The sequence below is a fragment of the Amorphotheca resinae genome, assembly GCF_003019875.1.
Source record: "Amorphotheca resinae ATCC 22711 unplaced genomic scaffold M430scaffold_4, whole genome shotgun sequence".
Taxonomy (NCBI): Eukaryota; Fungi; Ascomycota; class Leotiomycetes; order Helotiales; family Amorphothecaceae; genus Amorphotheca; species Amorphotheca resinae.
In genome coordinates this window covers 656,918-669,828 of record NW_020194474.1, presented here as the reverse complement: position 1 = coordinate 669,828, position 12,911 = coordinate 656,918, and the positions used below count along the sequence as shown (strand labels likewise).

The 12,911-nt window shown below is 48.3% G+C and overlaps 6 protein-coding genes across 6 annotated transcripts; 2 read left to right on the top strand and 4 right to left on the bottom strand.

The window, feature by feature from the left end:
* Positions 1–581: 581 nt before the first annotated feature.
* On the top strand, positions 582–1,172 carry M430DRAFT_118198 (hypothetical protein). Its single transcript, XM_024861696.1, has 4 exons — positions 582–685; positions 773–843; positions 909–1,000; positions 1,065–1,172. The coding sequence occupies exons 1-4, from the start codon at positions 672–674 to the stop codon at positions 1,101–1,103; spliced, it is 216 nt and encodes a 71-aa protein (XP_024722228.1). The 5' UTR covers positions 582–671; the 3' UTR covers positions 1,104–1,172.
* A 207-nt stretch (positions 1,173–1,379) lies between these two features.
* Positions 1,380–3,317, bottom strand: M430DRAFT_17630 (hypothetical protein; the record flags this gene model as incomplete). The annotated part of the gene is made up of 3 exons (XM_024863714.1): positions 1,380–2,981; positions 3,033–3,204; positions 3,259–3,317. The coding sequence occupies 3 exons, from the start codon at positions 3,315–3,317 to the stop codon at positions 1,380–1,382; spliced, it is 1,833 nt and encodes a 610-aa protein (XP_024722227.1).
* A 738-nt stretch (positions 3,318–4,055) lies between these two features.
* M430DRAFT_76421 (hypothetical protein) lies at positions 4,056–5,138 on the bottom strand (the record flags this gene model as incomplete). The annotated part of the gene is made up of 1 exon (XM_024869560.1): positions 4,056–5,138. A coding segment is annotated over one exon (1,083 nt), but the record flags the coding sequence as incomplete, so codon positions are not given.
* Positions 5,139–6,611: 1,473 nt separating this feature from the next.
* Positions 6,612–8,155, bottom strand: M430DRAFT_99833 (hypothetical protein; the record flags this gene model as incomplete). The annotated part of the gene is made up of 5 exons (XM_024870225.1): positions 6,612–6,803; positions 6,857–7,068; positions 7,127–7,490; positions 7,539–7,846; positions 7,903–8,155. The coding sequence occupies 5 exons, from the start codon at positions 8,153–8,155 to the stop codon at positions 6,612–6,614; spliced, it is 1,329 nt and encodes a 442-aa protein (XP_024722225.1).
* A 454-nt stretch (positions 8,156–8,609) lies between these two features.
* On the bottom strand, positions 8,610–10,227 carry M430DRAFT_136927 (hypothetical protein). Its single transcript, XM_024862485.1, has 3 exons — positions 9,824–10,227; positions 9,244–9,771; positions 8,610–9,193 (listed from the first exon to the last, which is right to left on the bottom strand). The coding sequence occupies exons 1-3, from the start codon at positions 10,112–10,114 to the stop codon at positions 9,032–9,034; spliced, it is 981 nt and encodes a 326-aa protein (XP_024722224.1). The 5' UTR covers positions 10,115–10,227; the 3' UTR covers positions 8,610–9,031.
* A 192-nt stretch (positions 10,228–10,419) lies between these two features.
* M430DRAFT_98469 (hypothetical protein) lies at positions 10,420–12,693 on the top strand (the record flags this gene model as incomplete). Its single annotated transcript, XM_024870124.1, has 6 exons — positions 10,420–10,656; positions 10,731–11,019; positions 11,068–11,769; positions 11,819–12,276; positions 12,330–12,398; positions 12,448–12,693. The coding sequence occupies 6 exons, from the start codon at positions 10,420–10,422 to the stop codon at positions 12,691–12,693; spliced, it is 2,001 nt and encodes a 666-aa protein (XP_024722223.1).
* Between the last annotated feature and the right edge of the window lie 218 nt (positions 12,694–12,911).

Genomic DNA, 12,911 nt, shown 5'->3' with positions numbered 1-12,911 from the left:
GCAAGGCGTTTGGGCTGTAGAAAAGAGGGATTCAGGTGTAGCGTTTTACGGGAGATGCATTTACATATTCAGACGCTCCTATCTTCTTATTTTAGTTCTCTTCCAACATTATACAGTCATAGATTCAGTCTCGACTTTCATGATTCTATATTTCTTGCAACTTGGATATCATCTGACCACTCCTAGAAAGCGTTCCGTTTCCAAGGAACAGGCAACATGTACCCCACCAGCAACGGTCTAAGACACTCACTCGGGACCCGGGGGGTCCGCCTGAACCTGGATTTCGGGACCAGACGTAACTTTCCCTAGCATGTTTTGCGTCATGAAAATATTCATAAACAGGGAGCCAAGAGAGTCCAGGCACGCCTCGCCAGATTCAGCATGCTTTCTTGGCGCATAAGCCCGAGATAGGTAAGGTACTGGACCCCTAGGTAAGGTATTGTAGACGCGCTCTTCTAAGCACGACGTCACTCGTCACGGCGTCACCACAGCCGCGCAATGGCTCGCAGTTTCCCGGTTTGGTGTGTATTGGGGAGATATAAAAACGGCATTCCCCTGCCCTTTTTTCTTGCACTCATCAGCTACAATTGAATCATCAATCCTCTCTCTACCTACGAAGAACACACAAATCAAACGCCCTTCCAAATACTCCCATAACTTATACTTTCAAAATGGAAACCGTCAAGTACGTCCCCCCCCCCCCCCCCCCCCCCCCCCCCCCTCTTGAGGCCGCCCCTATTACTACTCCTCAAGACTGACCCTGCCGTACCAGGAACGTCGCAAACTACGTCTCTGAGACCATCCAGGGCACTGGCTCTGAGGCCTCTAAGGAAGCCAACAAGCGTACGCCTAACCCCCCCATCCCATCCTACCCCAGCTACCTGCATGCATTCTGACAGTCTTCCCAGAGGTTGCAAAGGACTCCAACGTATCCGTTTCCAGCCGTCTGCAAGCCGCTGGTGATGCCATCAGTGACAAGTTGGACCAACACAGCCACGAGGTATGATCAGCGCTTTCCTTTTCCCCAGCTGTTCCTGCCCATTTGCTAATGCTGGTGATGATAGACCAAGGCCGAGGTTCACAAGGAGGCTGCTAAGCACTAGCTGGACGTTTCTTTCTTTGGAAGTCCTCACATTCGCATCTTGTCTTTCAGCAAGCGTGGGCGCTGTTGCGACTTGGAAAGAGCATGTGCTTGCTTGACCCCACCAAGAGCCTTGCAGCTGTGACGGGTAGAGGTTCTCTCGCAGCACTTGAATTCGGTGTAGACCTTAGTTTATAAAGCAAAGAACAGAAATTCCAATTGATTAAACTTACTACTTTTGCGCAAGAAGCCACATGATAGTACAGAGCCAATGATTTTGCAACCTTTCAGATGCACATCAGCTATTCCTCAGTATATTCGTCAAGCCGCTTATTCGGCCCCTCAAGCCTGTCCCATAACCAAGCTCGTTCACAGCCTTCACGAATCCGAACCCCTTCCCTGTGTCAGGAATCGGGTATCTGATTTGCTTCGGGATGGCCGTGCTGATGCCCGCCCAGCCCCATCTATCCTCGCAGATAGCCTTGATATTACACAAGCCCCTCAAACCTTCCTCCCCTGCAAATCGTCCGTATCCACTTCCGCCCACACCGCCAAATGGCAGCTGCACTGCATAATATGCAGCAAAATCATTAACAGCCACCATTCCAGTTTTCAGATTCCTGAGCATTGTCCTCATGGTCCCGTCATTCTTCCCAAAGACAGAAGCACCAAGGCCGAAATTAGGAGCATTAGCCATCTTGCAAGCTTCTTCAGGGCCACTCGCGCGCATAACAACACAGATTGGTCCAAAACATTCTTCATTCGCGATTGCCATCTCTTGTGTGACATCCACTAGGAGGGTCGGTTGGAAATAGTGTCCGGAATGGTGAACCGGGTGGTTTAATCTTGAGCCGCCGACGAGTAGGCGTGCCCCATCTTTGACGGCGAGTTGGATAAGATTCTCGAGTCTACCAAATGAGGCGTCCGAGATCATTGCTCCTACGTCAACTTGCGCATCTTTTGGCGCATCGAGAGAAGATCCAACACGCAGAGCGCGGATGCGTGGTTCGAGTGCTCTGACAATCTCGTCGTAGACTTTAGGACAAGCAATAATACGCTCAATACCGATGCAATTCTGGCCAGCTGCTTGAAAGGTTCCCCTGAGGAGGATCTCAATTATCCGAGGAAGGTCGCTCAAGGCAGAATCGAGGACAATAGCCGCATCTTTGCCTCCGAGTTCTGCCACAACTGGCGTAAGAGCTTTGGCTGCAGATGCTGCGACGAGTTTGGCAACGGGTCTGCTTCCAATAAAGGTAATGTGAGATATAGACGGATGAGACGTTAGGTAATTTGCCGTCTGAGGCCAGCAGGTCACATGTTGAACAAGGTTGGGATCGTGGCCACAGACTTGAAGAGCGCCTTTAACGATTTGAGTGAAATATGACGCACTCCAAGCCGTGTTTTCGGATGCTTTGGTGATAATTCCGTTTCCAGAAAATATGGCTGCGATCATGGGTCCGACAAGGTTATGAAATGGATAATTCCACGATACCAGCGCAGCTACTATACCGAGGGGTTCGTATTCCACTCTATTTCTCTTATACGACATAAGGAGGTTCGTAGGTCTTCGAGAGGGCCGGAGTGCTTTCTCGCCATGAAGAATAGTCCAGCGAAGCTTCTCTACCGTCACTAGAATCTCTCCAAGAGTCGCATCGATCATCGTTTTCCCTGAGTCAAGACAAGCAACTCGGCATATATCATCCTGATTTTCCATTATGAAAGCTTGTATGCATCGAAGAACTTGTCGTCGTTGTGTAAAGGTGGTCCGCGCCCACTTCTCCTGTGCGATCTGAGCCTTTTCGATGGCACGATCAATGCCTTCCGGTGTCGAAGGATTTACGAATCCAAGGAACTCCCCAGTCGCTGGGGCATAACATTGAATAGCTGTTGAACCAGGGGCCTGCATACAATCAGCACTTGTCTATGCAAATTCTGTCTGCCCGACTAGTACCTTGATAGATGGCTTTTCCATGACCCTTCCATCGCCCGGCGGGTTTGGCACATTAACCGTATACTTTAAAACTCTCTCTTTTTTGTACCACCCTACAATGCTGACAACAGAGAAGATAACCACTGTGACAAAGATCGTCGCACCCACCGCGGGCATGTAGAGCAATCTTTCACTGTGAATACCCATAATTAGTCCAGAGACCAGCACCCTACATGCGAGGACTTACATCTCTCCTGACCCCCAACCCGCCAGAAATCTATGAAAATATCCGCCTGCTTCTCCCATTGTGCCCTCGTGCGATTGACCTTGTGGATGAGCAGCACTCCCCCTGACCGTCTCGAGGGCGCAAAACCGCTGGCCCGCACCAGGACAGGTTTATTGCAGAAATTGGCCTCGCAGAATTCCAGGGCAATGTGAAAGAGAAACTGAGAAACTGAGGAATCAAGAGGCAGAGCAGGAAGGAACGACAAAAGAGCACCGTCTGCACGCGTTGACAAAATCTCAAGCTCTGGGGAAGCTGGAACCCCTGCTGTTTAGCGCAGTGGTTGATTTCAGGCTGAATGATTACTGCGTAGCCTCGCGGCCCATTCCAGGTACGCTTGTTCTGGGTTAGCGGATTAAGGGGGTGGATCTAACAACACCATGTTCAGAGAGAAATTCAATGATTTGATGATAGGTTCGTTTCAAGCTGTGAATTCCTCAAATCTTTCTTGATCTCTGTTTTAGACGGATTTAGTAATGAGTAAATATTACTAAATATCGGAAGAGTTTGAGTAATATAGCTATTGTATTCAGTTCACTTAGCTCCTCCTGAACATGAATCTCTTAATCCATGTACATGTAGCTACCATTGCCATAAGCCACAAAACAACGCCATGCTAGATGTCAAAGCAAAGTGGTTCATAATGCCGATCAAGAGCCCCTTTGAACATCGCCTTCAGATCCGCTCTCATCTGTCTCATTGTCCATTGCAACGTCACTCTCCTCTGTTTCATCGTCTTTCTTCTTTCCTTTCTTACCTCCTTTCTTCCCGTTATGAGGCTTGGCTTTCCCCACGGAGCTGTTTCCTGCCATCTTCCTCTTCTCTGTCCGGTTGACCAAATGATCAATAGGACAATTTGTGTTGTTCCACTCCTCGGTTCCCGCACTTGTATTCGCTCTGCATCGCCCACACGTTTTGCCATGCTTTAAAAAGAGTTGATGAAGAGAATACTTCATATGATCAGGGACCCGAACTTCACAGTGACTGAAGGTTTGATCCCTTGTAGCCGTTGCAGGAACCCATCCAAGCCACTTGCAATGACGCCAAACATGGGTATCCACGGCAAAGCTCGGGCGTTTCATGCAGAAAAGGACAACACAAGAAGCTGTCTTGACACCGATGCCAGGCAACTTTGTCATTTCTTCCATGGCTTCTTCTGTGGTCATCTCAAAGAGGTGGTCCATCGAGAGCATGTTTTCGTTGGCTTTGGCAATTTCAGCATCTTTCTGTTCTTGTGTTTCGTGCTTCGCTCCGGGAATATTTGCTGGATTGCCTGTTTCTTTCTCTTTTAATAAAGCATCACGACGTATACAATTCTGCTCGTATACAGCATCGAGTATCTTTTTGATATTCGTTCCCTTTACTTTTGCCAAACCTCCTGATTTGATGGCATCAATGACCGTGTCCAGGTCTGCTTTGTGGACAGCCTCCCAATTAATGCTTCCTTTACCAACACCTGATTCGCGGAGATGGAATTTGTCTTTCAGACCTTTCAGAGACAAGTTGGCATTGTTGGCAGTGGTTGAGGCACTCAGCAACGTTCTGAGGATAGCATCGAGAAGATCAGGTACCTCGCCACACCCGGTGACCTCCATGGATGGAGGAGGAATTACTTCTGGCACTTTGACCTCGCCGTGAAGCGCGGAAAGCAGGCTATTGACTTCCTCACAATCTTCCGGTGTTGGTTTGACATAATCGGGGAAAGGTGACTTGCCAGGCGTCAATCCATACTTGTTGGCTTTCTTCTTCGGCTCCTTTTTGAGAATTTGTCCAGAGGCATTTAACAGATCGTTGACTTTATCAAGAACATCTCCCGAGACATCGAGAGCCTTCTTCTTTCGGGGAGCGCGCTTCTTTGGCTTCTCTTCAAAATCCTCATCCTTAGCATCGGCGCCATCTTCCTCGGTCTTGACAGATTTTGCCCTTCTTCCACTTTTCTTTGGCAACGTCTCCTCCAGAAGTTCAACGGTGACGGGGTCAGGTTTCTCACTGGTGCCAGTCTGTTCCTCCTTTGGTATACCTTTAGCGTGGATTTGGTCTTCGACTTTGACCCTGACACTGCTATCCGCCATAGAGCCATCATTGTTTCCTGTCGTATTTTTACCCCGTCGAGCTCTTTTCTGTGGTGGAAGAACTAGAGTCTCGCCAAGCCCTTGGGGCTTGATGGTTGTATCCTCAAGCAGATCACCTTTCCGACCTAAGCCATGAGGAAGAACATCCCATTCGCCTTTGACTGACTCCACGACCTTTTTCTTTGCCGGACCACGTTTTCTCTTTGCACCCGCCAACGGAGTCGGTAGTTGCATGTCTGGATTACCACCAGAATTCTTGCCTTCTCCAACCGACTCTTTACCACCAGCAGAGGGACTGACAATACTAATAGCCCCGTTGGCAGATTTTGTGTCAAGTGTGGAGGACAAAGCCACAGCAGCTAAACTTTCCTTGAGAAGCGCAGCTTCACGCTTTGCAGCGGCACGAGTAGGCATTGTGGACTGTGATGAGTTGTTGCGTCTCTATGTGAATGATGATGAGAGATGAGGAGTTTTCTGATATGCGGATTCAAGGAAACTGCCCTGTGCTTCTTTTCTAGCAGAGGTGCGGAGAGGGAGTATTGTACGAAACCCGGGGCCAGTAGACTAGGATCAATAGTTGTTAAAGAGTGTACTATGGTTGATTTAACTGAAGTGAAGGAACCCCACGAGTCCGGACGCCTTGCAGACGGCTCAATAGAGGTTTGTTCCTAATTGCGCACGCGCATGATATTTCCGATTGACACTAAATGCAGACAAATACGTGAATGGTTGTCTGAGGAGAAGACGGAACGATGCATGAAGTGAACAAAGGGAAAGGAGAGGACGTTGTTGAAGTTGGGCGGATTGTACGGGAGTGGCAATGACTGCAAGGCTGAATGTGCGCGTATTTTGAAGCTAGCTTCATCCAATCATATTTCAGAACGCTAAGCTATTTTGGTCACTAGTAAGGGGTTTGGAGCTGCTCCCCCTTTCTCTTCGCTTATAGCCTGCCTACCTTAGGTAGGGAAGGAGGCCTCTTGGATGGGAGTCTACCGTGACACAGAAGGAGACCACGGATTACCTTAATCAGGTTCCTAATAATCCAGCATGTAAGCGTAGCTGAGATGGTCAACGAAAACGCCCTCAGCTAGCACAAGTTATCACTTCGTTGGGATTACTTACGAGTCTCAATAGGGTAGGAATTTCAGCCTTGCCAAGGAAACGGTTTAGAGCACAATAGCACAATATAGTTACAACTCCACATACAATCATACTTATCAAAGCATAAGATCTACTGGACATTATCTAAAAAAGCTTCAATTGGAACCCACCCTCGGCCTCGAAAATCTTCCCAAAGGCCTTACCGACATGAAGGACATGCAAATCGTGATAACGAGGCCCGACTAGAGTCAATCCAATTGGCAAACCATTCTCTCCCGCAAATCCGGGGATATTGAGACACGGAACCTGAAGTATTGTCCACATGGAACAGAAAGACTATCATTTACTTTAGTTCGGTTCGGTACTTTGCGAAGGGACAGGAAACTTACAGGATCTCCAGTCCTTGCAAGCCCCACGGGTGCCTCGTCAACCGCGCTGGGCGTGATGACAGCATCATATTTACTTGCAATTTCATCCCAAACTGGTCGAAGACGTGCGCACCCATCGTAGCTCTCAAGCTGTGCCTTCCTGCTCAGCTTAGTTGTGTTCTCGACCTGATCAGCCATTGATTTATTCAGTTTGTCTTTTGCTAGTAAATAATCTACCGGGCTTTGTTAGCTACAAGGCTCACATAGCAAATCTAAACCTAGGAGACTTACTGCCCAGAAAAGACGTGCGACCTTCGCCAGCTAGTACATTAGCATGCCACTCCGTGATTTTCTCGAACTCTGCCGGAAGCTCGAGCTCTTCCACGTTTGCACCGGCTTTTTTCAGCAGCTCCTGGGCCTTTTCCCATGCAGCTTTGGTTCCAGGTCCGGCTTTTGGCCAGACGTGTGTCTTGCAAAATGCTACTTTGGCACCTTTTACCGGGAATGGCGCCGCAGGAACAGGCTCATCATCCTCGAGCTTGAAGACCTTGGAGAGGAGCTCTAAGTCTTCGACTGAGCGCGCGTACAGACCTAGAGTATCACAGGTCATCGAGTACTGCGCTAATCCTTCTCGTGAGATGGCTCCCCATGTTGGCTATTGATCTTTCAGCGCTGTCTACAGAACTTAATAGAGCGATCAAACCTTGAGAGCGTAAATGCTGTTAAAGGAGCCAGGACGAATGGTTGAACCTGCAGTCTGTGTCCCGAGTGCAATGGCAACCTGATAGTCTCCGACCGCAGCACCTGACCCAGAGGATGATCCACCAGGTGTTCGTGTGGAATCATGGGGATTTGTCGAAGGACCTCCATCGACAACAGCTGCGAACTCGGTGGTCGTTGTCTTGCCCATAATGAGGGCCCCAGATGCTCGGAGCGTGATAATAGGGGCAGCATCAACAAGTGGCGCTGGCCCATTCCTGTATATATCCGAATTGTGGCATGTCGGCATATCTGTTCAAACCCCTCAATCACGTACTGCATATATAAGGAAAGCAGGTAGAGCTTACCCTTGGTAAGGATCACATCCTTAACACCGACAGATATACCATGGAGCGGACCTCGTTTTTCAGGAGGGATCTGATCTAGATCTCTGGCTTGAGCGAGAACGAACTCTGGGTCGAGATACGCCCATGCCTTGACCACGTGATCTCTCTCCTTGATACGAGCGAGGAGGGATTTGGCGTAGTCTTCGACTGAAAGCTCCCCTTTTTGCATTAATGCCAGAGCTTGGCTTGCTGTCAAGCGGTATGGTTCGACCATCTTGATTGTTTGAAAGAAAGAGGATACTTAGAAAGTGATACCAAAACCTGAGAATAAGCGGACAGCACTTTGAGGAGCTTCTATATGTGCGAAAATGAGAAAAATTAAAGAAAACAAACCTAAGATAATTGAAGAATGGATCAATCAATTATTATAGTCGAAAGGTCGCCGACGAGTTTATCGTATAATTGCCGTTGCGCATCCCCACTCTCGGAGCTGAGCGACGAGGGGTCCCACGGGGGTAGACTTTCCGATCATCTCGTTTGCCTGCGATAAGCAAGAAGTAATAATGAGTGGGATGTTGACAAAACAATTGTTGACAATTTACATGTGCTTCTCGAATCCCCTCTCCGGAGTATTCGGATAGGAACTGGTGTCTTTGTTCAAATCATGTGCTCTTCGCGGCATGATATACCAATTCAGTCTTTGGACCATGGTACTTCGGCCGTTCAAAGGCCTTGTTCGAGGGCAAAGGGAAACGTTTCAATCCTTCTGACCGCACGCTCGGATTGCCTTGATACTTTCTTCTGCGTTGAAGCCTTCCAATCCCCTCTAAACAATTAATTATCCGCTCTAATTAGAGCTTCTCTCAGGGCTGGCTGGTAATGGCTGTGCTACGCTTGCAGACATATCCTATGACCGCAATGATACTGGCCGCACTCCTGAAATATTTTCCTAGAGAATCGTAACTATTTTCTCACGTTTATCGGGTTTGAATTATGTATCGTACAGCATAGAGCACCTCTCATAGCATGGGCCAGATGTCTCGCCAGGTTCAGATCCGGGGGATCTTCCACGCTTGTAGCTCCTGATTCTCGGCCCTCTCCAAATTTTATTGCCAGCACTATTTCCCCCATCTCATGACGAACTTCATGTTCATGTTCTCGTGAGGCCCCACATAAAGACCAATTGTACAGGGTATGAATATAGGAAGAGAAACTGGGTCCTTCGGCTCTTTTGTGATCGTGCTACTGTTTGCATCGTGCCCCTCTCATCACTGGAGCTTTCTGGGAGAAGGACGTATTTCAGAGATCGTAACTAGGCAAATCAGTCAGTGGTTGTAAATTTATTCTTTTCATGATACTTACTAAGAAAAGGGCGTTCGCTAAGAAAGTGTATACAAAGACCGTCCAGCCAACCCATCCACCGGTGCCTTTCCCACCATTGAGAATTTCACTGATAACTAACGTAACAATGACCCCGACAAACTTGTAGCCGGAATAGGCAACAAGATCCAATAATTGCGAGTCATTTGAGATGGATAATAGGTAACATCCAAGCTTCAGGCCAAGAATCTCGATCACGACGATAAAAAAGGCCGAAGTTGCTGTGTATCCAAGTAGTTCTGGTTGAAAGGCGCCCCGAAGGCCGGCAAGCAAGGTAGAAAGGAGGATGTATGTAACCAGTGCCATCACAGGGATGTACATATCCGGACTGTTGATATCGTCGCGTGGAGGCAGAAACCAACCTTCTTGCCCATTTGGACCGATAGCCTGCTTTCGTGACCAAGGCTTATGTTTCCAGGGGAAGAGGACCAAGAACAGCTTATTGACAACGTATTGGTTCGAAACATTGAAATAATGCTTGAGCGCAGACCAGTTGACGTATCGGTTGATCTAATTCAGATAATCAGCATTTCTATTAGATTGCAACGGCGAGAAAACGAACATTCTGCTCCACGTATTCTGTTCCATGCTTTAAAGCTGTTTGTCCGACTTGAAAGCCCATCTGGGCCGTAGGATCCGTCATGAACCCGCCATATGCGCCAAAGGCACTCGATACCCCCTGTGGAGCTTGTGGTTGGTAAGGGTTTCCATACCCCGGCTGCTGCTGCTGCTGCTGAGGGACCGGAGGGGGTGGTGACCGCAATTGAGGGACTGTAGAGACATGTTGGGGTACGGGATGATGGAGAGGCGGAGAGGTCGCAGGGGCAGGGTGCCCGTAATTATTTCGCTGCATCTTCGCAAGCAGAGGGAAAACTTTCAAATATGTACAGAATGAAGTTGTCGAGATGGAGGCTTTGTGTCTTGGCAGACGAGGAGTGAAGATGGATATGTGTTATTTTGTACGCGATCTGGTCGAGCTATTTCGAGAAATGCCCGCGGAAGTTCAGCCCCAGTATTTACTCAAGGACTCGCGCGGCGCGGCTCTTTTGCCGCCAAACCCCTGCTCTCCGCATCCTTATCAGATCATAGGGCAAAAGGGCAAAAACGCAACGCGCAACGCAAGCGTGTCATTTTCCAGCATAATTGAGAACATTCAAAATGTTAGACTCTTTTGAGATCCTCACGACCTCTGGCGTTGTGCTATGGTCCAAGTCGTACACCCCCATTAGCCCTTCTATCATTGATAGCCTCATCACGAACGTTTTCATTGAAGAGCGAACGCTACCTGGAGCTGGGATAGCTGACGATATTTCAGCTGCTAACAACCCACCATACAAGCATGATCAGCATACACTGAAGTGGACTACAGTTAAGGAATTGGGCCTTATATTTGTCGTAAGTCTCTTTGTCGCAACTCCATAATGTAAATGTTTCTGTGCGCTCTTTTGCTAAGTCGAGACCCTCCCCAGGCTGTCTATCGATCACTCTTGCACCTATCCTGGATTGACAAACTTGTTGATAATATCAAGACCATATTTGTCGATCTTTATGGAGACCAGTTGAAAAAGCCCCATACTACTATTGTCGAGTGCCATTTCGACGAATACTTCGACCGACAGATACAGCAGCTAGAGAAGACAGCGCTGAACCAAGACACAAGAGTCGCGGAGTCTTCTGCACTACTCGAAGAAGCGCCGCCGTCGCTTGTTGAAGATTCGGGAGATGAACCACCTCCATTGCCAGGAATACTTTCTAGAGGTATGTGCATGACGATGGAGTTTGTCGCCAGAGATTGACATCAGGCAGGGCAATCCAAGAACTACAGAGATCCGACCTCGAACGAGTCCACCCTGATTGCTACACCAGATAACTCACGTCCGACAACCCCCGCTGGCCATCTCCTTACTGGGAAAGGAGGGCCTGGAGGCAAAGGCTCAAGAAGAGCTCGCAAAGCTGCGAATTCCCCTTTAGCACATGCATCTTCCGGTGATGAATCAAACTCAAAGAGGACCAGGGCAGGCAAAGCAGCAGCACCAAAGAAAGGAAGGAAGTGGGATGCGGATGGCCTGGCCGATGAAGATAGCGATACGCCATTAGATTATTCTGCGCCAGCCAATGGCGCTACATCCGGAGACGATGAGGCAAAGGAGCGCCCAGGAACTGTGGAAAAGGTGGACCAGGCGTCATGGGGGTCAAGAACTGGCAAAGGGCAATTTGTGTTGAAAGATCTTGATGATCAAGTCAACTCGATATTAGCTACCGCAGATGCCAAGAAAGCAGATTCAACTGCTGCTTCAAGCGGAATTGTGGGGTCTGGTATAAATGCCATCGGAGGATTTTTCAGAAATGTGGTCGGAGGCAAGACATTAACAAAAGAGGATTTGGATAAAGCTATGAAAGGAATGGAGGACCATCTACTAAGAAAAAACGTTGCTCGTGAAGCCGCAGTTCGATTATGCGAGGGCGTGGAGAGGGAGTTAATTGGGACAAAAACTGGCAATTTTGAGAGTGAGTATTTGCTGAAATTTATGCAATGGTAGCAACTAACAATTCCTAGGCGTACAGAAAAGGATCCAAATAGCGATGGAATCCTCACTTAGAAAGATTCTTACTCCAACCTCATCACTCGACCTTCTTCGTGAAATCGACGCTGTCACATCACCTTCCGCAACCTCTTTACAAAAGAAGCGCCCATATGTCATCTCGGTCGTTGGCGTGAACGGTGTGGGCAAATCTACGAATCTATCCAAAATATGCTTCTTCCTTTTGCAGAACAAGTACAAAGTTCTCATTGTGGCTTGCGACACGTTCAGATCTGGCGCAGTAGAACAACTGGCTGTTCACGTCCGCAATTTGAAAGAGCTTACCTCCCGGGAAGGAGGTGAGGTGGAGTTGTATCAAAAGGGATACGGCAAGGATGCGGCCAATGTAGCAAAAGATGCGGTCAATTTTGCGGCCCAGGAAGGATATGATGTCGTGTTAATCGATACTGCCGGCCGCCGTCATAATGACCAGGTAAGAAAACAGGCCTCACATTTCATTGACTCCTGCTGACAGCTCACTTTTAGCGGCTTATGTCGTCCCTGGAAAAATTCGCCAAGTTCGCCCAACCAGACAAGATACTCATGGTCGGAGAAGTAAGTCAGGACGCGTCTCAAATACATGTTGCTTGGCTAACTTTCCTAGGCGCTGGTTGGAACAGACTCAGTGGCACAAGCGCGGAACTTCAATACAGCTTTCGGCAGTGGCCGATCACTCGATGGCTTCATAATCTCCAAGTGTGATACAGTTGGAGATATGGTTGGCACCCTGGTTAGCATGGTTCATGCTACGAATGTTCCGGTGCTCTTCGTTGGTGTTGGACAGCATTACAGCGATTTGAGGAACCTCTCCGTGAAATGGGCCGTGGAAAAGTTATTAAGTAGTAATTAATGAAACCCACACTATATAATCAGCCTCATTGTTTGTTCCTTTAAGCTCTTCACTTGGAGTTATCTCCATCTAAACATCGACAAGAGACAATAGTCTCTCCCTCTCCCTCTCCCTCCCCCGGAATTGGAAAACGTCTCCAAGTCCCAACTGGTGGCTCGTCTTCTTCTACTCAAAGAGCAGAAGAGCCCATCGTCAAGGCTAGGTTCTAACAGTAGGAT

What these genes read in the sequence shown, in the direction of transcription:
- M430DRAFT_118198 (XM_024861696.1), top strand. An exon ending in CTCTAAGGAAGCCAACAAGC is followed by an intron (nt 844 to 908) that starts GTACGCCTAACC and finishes CAGTCTTCCCAG; the next exon opens with AGGTTGCAAAGGACTCCAAC. An exon ending in TGGACCAACACAGCCACGAG is followed by an intron (nt 1,001 to 1,064) that starts GTATGATCAGCG and finishes TGGTGATGATAG; the next exon opens with ACCAAGGCCGAGGTTCACAA.
- M430DRAFT_136927 (XM_024862485.1), bottom strand. Translation starts at nt 10,114, where the DNA reads ATGCAGCGAAATAATTACGGGCACCCTGCCCCTGCGACCTCTCCGCCT. An exon ending in CAGAATACGTGGAGCAGAAT is followed by an intron (nt 9,772 to 9,823) that starts GTTCGTTTTCTC and finishes TATCTGAATTAG; the next exon opens with ATCAACCGATACGTCAACTG. An exon ending in TAGCGAACGCCCTTTTCTTA is followed by an intron (nt 9,194 to 9,243) that starts GTAAGTATCATG and finishes TGATTTGCCTAG; the next exon opens with TTACGATCTCTGAAATACGT.